Source organism: Micromys minutus (genome assembly GCF_963924665.1).
Source record: "Micromys minutus genome assembly, chromosome: 21".
Classification (NCBI taxonomy): Eukaryota; Metazoa; Chordata; class Mammalia; order Rodentia; family Muridae; genus Micromys; species Micromys minutus.
The window spans coordinates 43802578-43812327 of NC_137956.1; the positions used below are offsets into that span (position 1 = coordinate 43802578).

The window sequence follows — 9750 nt, forward strand, 5'->3', positions numbered from 1 at the left end:
TGCCTCTAACTCCCAACTAATGGGTTTATAAGTGTGTACTATCATCTAAACCCAAACATGCATATTTTGAGCACGTGATATATAAGAAGGTTGGAGATGTGTATACCCAGGTTTCCTATGAGCAATGCAATGCAGCAAAATTTCTATCAAGCACTGTTAAAAATTTTTTCTCCATAGATTAAGTTTGCCTGTTTAATGATTTTGTGTGGACATACAATAGTTGATTATACAAAGCCCTGTTCCATTAAGCTGCAGGAGGGTGCAGCTTCAGGAGGAGGGTTTGTCTACAGGCCTAAGGTCCTTACTCCAAAACAATAAAAGGTTTGGGCCTATGAGTCAGGCACAGTGGATGGTACCTGCAATCTCGGCATTCGGGAGACTGGGGTAGCAGGATCATGAGTTCTGGACTATCCATTAGTGAAACCCTGTTTCAGCAAATATAAAAACAGAAATTTATAGCTCTTAAATTTATTCTCGATGTTATTTTACAATTTCCCAGAGGTGGAACCACAGACTCTCAGTTCTCACACATCCAAAGTCTCAATGAAGTTTTTTGGGTTTTTTTTTTTTTAACTCAAAAACCATCTACTGCTTCTGAAACAGTCTGGTCAGCCTTTGAAACTGTGCACATAAAGTTTTATTAGAAACATAGTTGGGGGATTTTAGAGATAAGAGTCAGAGGTTCTGTGTACTTCAACAGAAACTGGACTTATTAGAGCAGAGAGGCCTTAGGCTCATTCACACAATAAAAATTAACCAACAACTGTTTTGTTTATACATTTCACTATGCCTGGATGTGGTGGCTAACTGTTAGTTCAGTTCATGGTTAGAATATTGTTCCTGTGAACCTCAATTTGTTTATTTTCTATCATCTCATGTAGCCCAGGCTGGGCTTGAAGTCAATCTATAGGTACCTATGACCTGAACTCCTGATCACTGGGCTGATGAGATGGCTCAGCTGGTAAAGGTGAGCTAACTGCCCTACTGACCTCAATCCCACCCCAAAACATGATGGGAGCAGAGAATGATCCCTACTAGTTGAATTCTGAATACCACATATATGCTATGGCACAAACACACACAGACACACACAGAGACACAGACACTCACATATGGACATAGACATACACAGATATACACACATATAAACATACACAAAGACATACAGACACACACACACACACAGATTCACACAAAAACACCCCCCCCCACAGAAACACAGAGACATGCAGACATACACAGACACACAGACAGATACAGACATACATATAGACACACACAGATACACACATACACACAGGCATGCACAGAGACACACAGATACACACAGATACAGACAAGCAGAGACATAGATTCACATACAGGCACACACACACACACACACACACACACACACACTAAACAAATAAATGTAACAAAAATATTTTATTTTGCTGTTTTAAAATGATTCTCCAGCCTCCACCAGTGCTGAATCCCATGGACAGGTTATACCAAGCACTTTTTATTTAGTAGCAGGGGAAGGAAGCCCACACCCAGAGCCCCATTTTTGCTAGTCAAGTACTCTCTCTCTGAGCTGCATCCCCCTGGAACCTGAACCTCAGTTCTTAGAATCATAAAAAGTGACCATATCTCCTCCTTTAAAAAGGGGGGAAAAAACTATTTATTTTATGTATGTGAGTGCATTGTAGTCTTCAGACACACCAGAAGAGGGCATCAGATCCCATTACAGATGGTTGTGAGTCACCATGTGGCTGCTGGGAATTGAACTCAGGACCTCTAGAAGAGCAGCCAGTGCTCTTAACCACTGAGCCATCTCTCCAACCCCTATATCTCTTGATAGACTGAAATGAGTTGCAACTTGCGAAAGTACCTGGTGGATTTCTGGTGTTCTGTAGGGGAATTTGGAACTGTGATAAACTTTGTAGCAGTGACTTGTCCTGGGTTGGGGGGAGGACTAAACCCAACAACTTGAGTTTTATTCCAGGACCCATGGGGAGGAAGGAGAGAAGTTGAGACCTGCAAGTCAAAGTCATCCTCAGAGTTCCATTTACATTCTGCCATACCCGCTTAATAAATAAGTGGTTTTTGTTGTTGTTGTTGTTTTAAGTAACAAGGTACTGTGGATTCAAGAAGAGGTTCAGCTTATCTGGTTCACTTTGTTGAGGGAAGGCTGGCAAGAGAGCAGTCCCTGGCACGCATAGCCTGCCAGAGAGATGCCTCCTGGCCAAGGGCAGAGGGCCCAATAGGGGAAACATCTGAGGGTTTAAGCAAGTCACCCTGGGGCCTGAAGAATGCCGGAGCAAGATGAGGACGTGTGGATGCAAGGGTCACAAGCTTGGCCGGTGACGCAGGCTGACCATGATGCGTGTAAACAGCAGCCTCACGTGCTCTTAGAGGCCTCGAGTTTGCTAGGACCTTTCAGAGTCGTGCCACTACTGCGTGAGGTGACAAGGGCCGTCTCCATGCTTAGAGCGATCACTAGTTACAAACTGTCCCCAGGAGAAGCTGACCCAGGAAGGAAGAGTAGCTGAGAGCTGTCAGCTAGCTGCCAATGGCCTAATACATATTACAGTGAATATGTATTAGCAGAGCAGGGGGAGTGGACAGGCAGGTCACTTTGAGGTCACTGCAGGATGGCAGCTTGCTGGTAACTTCGCACAGCTGCCTCCTCTATGAGTGGAGGTGATACAGAGCCACCATGGGTCCAAGGATGGGAGGCATGGGCCACGGCTCACAGTTGCTCAACCTCGGGTGTGCGGAGGAATCCACAGAAGACCCTTGGGCATCCACCAAGCTCCCGTGTCACCCTGATAAAATGAACTAAGCTTTGCCAGGAAAAGGGAGACGGCTCTGGCTGAGCAAATGCCACATCCTCTGCAGGAACCTCGTGCGTGAGGTAAGGTTTTCTGAAAAACTGCCTTTAAATATCAGCCACTCCTAAAGCAGGCTGCAATGGCCCATGTCTTGAATCCCAGCACTTGGGAGGCTGAAGCAGGGAGATCCCCAAGTTCAAGGCCAGCTTGGTCTTCATAATGAATTCCAGGACAGCCTGGGCTACACAGAAAAAGCATGGCTCAAAAACAAAACAAAACAAAAAAAAAAAAAAAAAAAAAAAAACCCTGGAGCAAGTCTATACCTTCTTCCATTGTGTTTTTGACAGGTGTAAGATGTATATACACATTTATGAGCTAGTGTGCTAATCTACTAGATGAATACAGTGTGTGATGAATCCTATATCCGTGGATACAGGAAGCAATGTTTTATATCTATATACACAGTTTGGAACCACTCGATCATCAACTAGTGTACAACGTGAGGCCTCCTCTTGACCCTGCTGGATCTGTGTACACACACTCATTTGCCACGGCAAAGTATGGAGTTCAGAGGACAACTCTTATAGGTCAGTTCTTCCCATGGGGTTCCAGTGATTAAACTTGGGTCATCAGGCTTGGCAGCAAGCACCTTTACCAGGTGAGCCATGATAGCAGCTCCCGGGTGAATTTAACGATCAGCTCATGCATTCTTCCCTCAGACTTGGACCATATGGGTAAAGCTTGGGTGGGTCAGCAGTTCCGCCTCTGCCCACACCAGAAGACCACACAGAGACATGGTCAGAAAAGGCTTAGCATAGCTAAGCGCAGCTTTATTTGTTTTCCATAAAGGCAACATCAGGGTTTCCTCTTACAGCCACTCAGAAAGTAAACGTCTAGACACACATCCTCTATCACGGCAGTGGTGCCACACTGAACAGGCCTAACGGGAGCATTTGAACTCAGCACCTCTCCATGTTGGAGGAATTGGCTCTCACAAGTCCTGTGGGGGTTTCTCGGCAGTCACAGCTATGCAGCTGGATGAGGGCCTTACGACAACAGTCCCAGCACACGAGAGGCTGAAGCAAAAGGATTGGAAACAAAGTCAAGGCCAGCCTGGTGACGTTCTAAGTCCCAAGACAATCTGTGCCACAGAGTGAGACATCTCAAAGACAAAACAAGGGGCTGGGGAGAATCAATTAACCTAACCAGCTGTTCTTCCAGAGGACCTGGGTTCAATTCCTAGCACCCACAGTACAGTTTACAACCATCTATAACTCCAGTTCCAGAGGATCCAATGCCCTCTTCTGGCCTCTGCAGACACTAGGCACACACCTGGTGCACAGATATACACTCAGGCAAAACACCCACACATGTGAAGTAATTTTTAAAAAAGATTTAAACAGCTTGAATAAAAAACAAACTTAGCAAGTATTGTTAAAGTATCATTAAAGTAATAATGACTTAACATGTTAAATAATTAAAATAGCATAAGGAGAATTGTTCTAATTTTATCTGACCTGGAACTCATGCTGTGGACTTGCCCTCGGAGACCCTCCTGCCCTGGCTTCTGGAATACTGAATTTAAAGGTGTGTACCATGTCCTGGCTGTTCTAACTTGATATAACCGATATTCAGAAACTAGGGCCAATTTTTTCACAAAGGACTTTTTTTTGTTTTTGTTTTTGTTTTTTACAACTTTGTAACTTAATAGCTATTTTAACACCCTACCTGTATCAACTTTTAACTGTTTATTTGTAGCTCAATAGAAGAAATGACTGTTTAAAGTGATTAAAGGAATATTGCCATAATTTATTAATATACTATTTTCTTTCCTCTTTTCTTTTTGAGACAAAGTCTCACTAAGTAGCCTTGGCTGGTCTGGAACTAGTTCTGTAGACCAGGATGGCCTCAAATTCACAGAGATCCACCTGGCTCTACCTCCCCAGTGCTGAGATTAAAGACATGCCAACTGCAGGCTCACACAGCTTACATTTTTTTTTTTTTTTTTGTTTGTTTGTTTTCAATACAGGGTTTCTCTGTGTAGCCCTAGCTGTCCTGGAGCTAGACTTGTAGACCAGGCTGGCCTCAAACTCAGATACTTCTTTCTCTGCCTCCCAAGTGCTGGGACTAACCACCATGTCTAGTAGCCGTTCACATTAAAAAAAGAAGAAAGAAAAGAAAGAAAACAAAAGGAAAGATGAATTTAGGATGCTCACAAGAGCATTCCAGAGCTAACTTTTGGGGTACTGCTTGGCTTGGCTTGACTTGGTTTGGCTTGGCTCGGCTTGGCTTTGGGTTGGGTTTGGTTTGGTTTGGTTTGATTTGGGGACAGGTTCTCAGTGTATTGCCCAGGCAATCTTGAAATCTAAGATCTTTTGGCCCAATCCCCAAAAATAGCTAAGATTACAAGGGCATTGCACCTTTCCCTAACCCAATGTACTTCTTCTACAATCTACACAACCATCTGTCACAATTAAAACATATACCAGCAAGCCAAGCTGCCCAGGCATTTCAACAGATGTGTGCTGTTCGCCTTGTTTCAAGTGGAAAAGGGATCAACCCAACACCCTTATTCTACATTCATAACCAGGCGTCAGTGAAGCATCCTCTATAATAAGAGAATCAAGGTGTAAGATCCTTATTTCTCCGGACATCTGGCTTCATGGAATATGGCACATCCAAGAATTCTAGGTAGTTCAAGAAAAACTAAAGATCCATTCAAGGGCTCATTTTCATGAAGGGGTGATGTCCTCCACTCATCAGAGCTCTGAACCTCTTGGGAGCATCTTTGGGGAGATTAAGAGGGGAGGGTCTTTCTCTTCAGCACAATCTAGAAGCCTACTGAGACTCAGCTCACAAGTTCACCCCAATTGTCCTCTCCCTGAAGACACAGCTGGTGTGTGAACATTCAGTCCAGGGAAACACATTTCAGACCAAACTTCTCTACAGGAAGAGGGAGAGCCACCTGCAGGGTGAGAAGCCATTTTTCCACCATCTTGGTTTACTTGTTTTCCCCAGACACCTGTCCAGGGCACCTGAACTGACTGGAACAAGGTGAGCAGGTGCTGGGTGTGGAACTTGTTGATACCACGTTACCCACGTGCTACAAAGCGTCACGGAAGTCATGATCCATGGTGGACTGAGTGTAGGAGGAGCTGGAGGTGTCGGCCGAGTAGATCTGAAGAAGGTCACAGTGTTGGCAGAGCACAAGAGGACCCCGGCACGTTCTGAAGAGTTGGCCAATGTACTTGCGGAATTTCTCCCCGAGAAAGAAGTAAATGACAGGGTTGAGGCAGCAGTGAATGAAGGCCAGGGTCTCTGTTGCCTGGATGGCGTAGTCTAGGTACCTCTCCAAGGTGCAGTCCTGAAGGACTTCAAGCTCCACCAGGGTCTCCAGGAAAAGCACCACGTTGTACGGTGTCCAGAAGCCGAGGAAGAGGACCACCACGGCGAAGATCATCCGGACCGCTCTGTTCTTCTTCTCGTTCTTGCAGTGCCGCAGGGTCCTAATGATCATGGAATAGCAGAACAGCATGATCCCCAGGGGGATGACCAGCCCCAGGACATTGACCTCCAGAGAGCTGAGGACTTTCCATGTTGTCGAGTTGACCGAGTACTGGGTTTTGCAGTACGTGCGGCTGTGCTCTGTGTAGCAAGTGCTGAACAGGAGGCCTGGAAGGGAGGCAAACGCAGCCACTGACCACGTGATCAGGCTGGTGATGACCCCGTAGTTCAGAGTCCTTGCTTTCAAGGAAAACACAGCGTGCACAATGGCCAGGTATCTGTCTATGCTCATGAGCATGATGAAGAAGATGCCGCTGTAGAAGCCCACCAGGTACATCCACGAAATGACCTTGCACAGACCTAGCCCAAAAACCCACTGGTCGGCAGCGTAGTAGCCCCAGAACGGGAGGGACAGGACAAACAGTAGATCCGAGATGGCTAGGTTCAGCAGGTACACGTCAGTCATGGACTTGAGCCTCTTGTACTTGAACAGCACCAGAACCACAATGGAATTTCCAAAGAGACCCAACAAAAAGACCAAGGAGTAGAGAGGAGGCAGGAAGACCTCGCCAAACGCCCTGATGCCTTCCTTGGTGCAAGGCTTTGGCATGCTTTCGTAGAAGTAATAACTATTGTACACAGTTTCATCCTGTGTGGCGTCTGTGACATCTGTGGTGTTCATCTTTGGAACCTGCAGCCCTTGGGTACCAGCAGAAGCAGCCAGTGGAGAGAACAGTTGAGCCACCTGTGAGGGTAAAATATAACAAGGAAATCAAGTGTACTAATTGCCAGGCATAGCCAACAGCATATGATGTCACCCCAAATTGTCACACACCCTGTCGGGAAGGGACCTAAAGGTCAAAAAGGAATCGTGTCAGCCTTGGAAGTCAGACAGATGGGTTGCTCACATGCTGGACTTCTGCCGGGAAGCTCGTTTCTCTCATGGGTAAATGAGGATAGCAACCCTCAAGCTCCTGAGGCGGCACAGTTTATAATGGGCTCCCAACGGACGGTCTCTGCAGCCAGCAGGATGACCTATCAGGTAAAGGCCCTTGCCACTGAGCCTCACTTGACCCCTGGGAACCACAGAATGAAGGAGAGGACTGACTCCCAAGAAAACTGTCTTCTGGCACAAGTGCACCCCTCTCCCGTGTACACACAAAATAGATGTCAAGGAACAGGAGAAAAGAAGCCATGGTGATACTTGTGGGATCCAGCACGCAGGAGGCAGAGACAAGCAGAGCTCTGCAAGTTTGAGGCCAGCCTTATATTCGTAGAGAGTTCCAGGTCAGCTGGGCCTACATGGATAGACCTTGTCTCAAAAAAAAGGCACAGTTAGGGTTAGAGAGGTGGCTCAGTGGTTAAGAATTCTGGTTGCTCTCCCTCCAGAGAACCCAGATTTGGTTCCCAGCTACTAGACTGTCATATATAACTCTAGTTTCAGGGGATCTGATGCCCCCTTATGGTCTCCTAAGGCACCGTGCACACACATAGTGCCCTGACATAAAAGTAGGCTAAACGCCCATACACATAAAATTAAATAAATAAAAATTTAAAACAAACAAACGAAAAACGTGGGCAGATGACATAGTTCAGTGGGCTAGGACACGTGTCACCACAGCTGACAATCTGAGTTCAGTCTCTAACACGATAGAAGGTGGGAGCTAGCTGCTACACTTTTTATTTAATATCCACACTGGCACTGTGGTACACACACACACACACACACACACACACTCACTCACTCACTTTTTTTTTTTAGTTAAAATAAATAAATAGTCAAAGGTGATGCCACACACCTTCAATCCCAGGAGGCAAAGGCAAGCAGATCTCTGAGTTCAAGGCTAGCCTGGTCTACAGAGTGAGTTCCAGGGCAGCTAGGACTGCACAGAGAAACCATGTCCCAAATAGACAGACACACGGGTAAATGATAAAGTTTAAACATGAAGAAATTAGCCAGGGGATACACATGTGAAAACTTGTCTACAGTTGTACACATACTCTCCTGGGCCATGTGGTATGAGCGATTTGCTGACCCAGGACCACCCCCCTGCTTCCTGATTTTTGTCTCTGTAGCAACCTATCAGTCCCTATCAAACCCTTCTAACTTTGTTCAGTAATTTACATCTAATCTCTCCCCCATATCCTCAGTTCTGCATGCCCAGACACTCTACAGTTTCTGTGTGTGTGTAGTATACGAATGTGCACATATCCGTGTGGATATACATTCAGCTGTGCCTGTATTTACAGAGGCCAGAGGTGTCTTTCGCTATCACGCTCTACCTTGTTTTTGAGACACAGTCTCAATCCTGAACCAAGAACTCTCCGCTTTGCGTAGGCAGGCTGGCCAAGGAACCTACTATTTGCCCATGTCTACCACGCAGGGCTATGAGGTTCTCGGTGTGCACCTTGCTGGAGGTCTTGGGGCCTTGGGCTTATGCTGCAAACACTGCCCACTGAAGGGTCTCCCTAGTCCCTGGTGTTTCTCAAAAGAGATCCTGTTTGATGTCCCTGGAAAATCAAGCTGAAGACTTGTTATATGGGAGCTGTCAATGGCTAACAAGATCATGTGCTGCTGTCATTCTAGCGCTGAGATTTACAGGGGAAAACAAGAAGTAAAACAGAGGATGGAAGATAAGCTCGGGGAACTTGAGAGGCTACGGCAGAAAGTCCAGAAGTTCAAGGCCAGCCTCAGCAACACAGTGAGTTTAAGGTCAGCCTATACTGTATCGGACTCTCAAAACCAAGTGAGGCCAAGAAGATGTTCAGCTCAGCAAATGGAAACATTCGCCATCAAGACTGAGTTTAATTCCCTGGTTTTACATAGTAAAAACCAAAAAACCCCAGACTCCCGCAAATCATCGGCTGACCACCACACGGGCAGCCTTTTTATGCATGTGTACACAGACACACAGACACAGACCACACATACACACACACACACACACACACACACACACACAGTGAAATGTAATAAAATATGTTTTGAAAGAAAATTAATTAAGAAAATTAACAAGTAAGTAAGTAAGTTCCATACAACCCCATAATTCCTGTGTGTCTGATATTTCTTGGCTTGAGAAACTTGATGGAACAAGCAGAACAGTCTGCAGTCCTGGTCAGAGTTGAGGGTGTGAGCTGAGTCCGAGTGGATGCCTGGCGGCATGCAGACAGGTAGGAAGTGTGTGTGCTCCAAGTGTACACATAGAAGGCGGTGAGCACCAGCAGGAGTGAGCACCAGCAGGAGTGAGCACCAGCAAGAGTGAGAAGCCTGAGTGTGGGGCTGGAGAGATGGCTCAGTGCCTAAGGTCACTGGCTGCTCTTAAAGAGGACATGGCTTCAATTTCTAGCCCCCGTATGGTGGCTCACAAGTATCTGTAACTCCAGTTCCAGGAGATACGAGGTCGTCTTCTTATGACCTCCCCAAGAATAGACC

The 9750-nt window shown here is 46.1% G+C and overlaps 1 protein-coding gene across 1 annotated transcript; it reads right to left on the reverse strand.

The window, feature by feature from the left end:
* Positions 1–5916: 5916 nt before the first annotated feature.
* On the reverse strand, positions 5917–6999 carry CCR4 (C-C motif chemokine receptor 4; the record flags this gene model as incomplete). Its single annotated transcript, XM_080934096.1, has 1 exon — positions 5917–6999. The coding sequence occupies one exon, from the start codon at positions 6997–6999 to the stop codon at positions 5917–5919; it is 1083 nt and encodes a 360-aa protein (XP_080790222.1).
* Positions 7000–9750: the final 2751 nt, after the last annotated feature.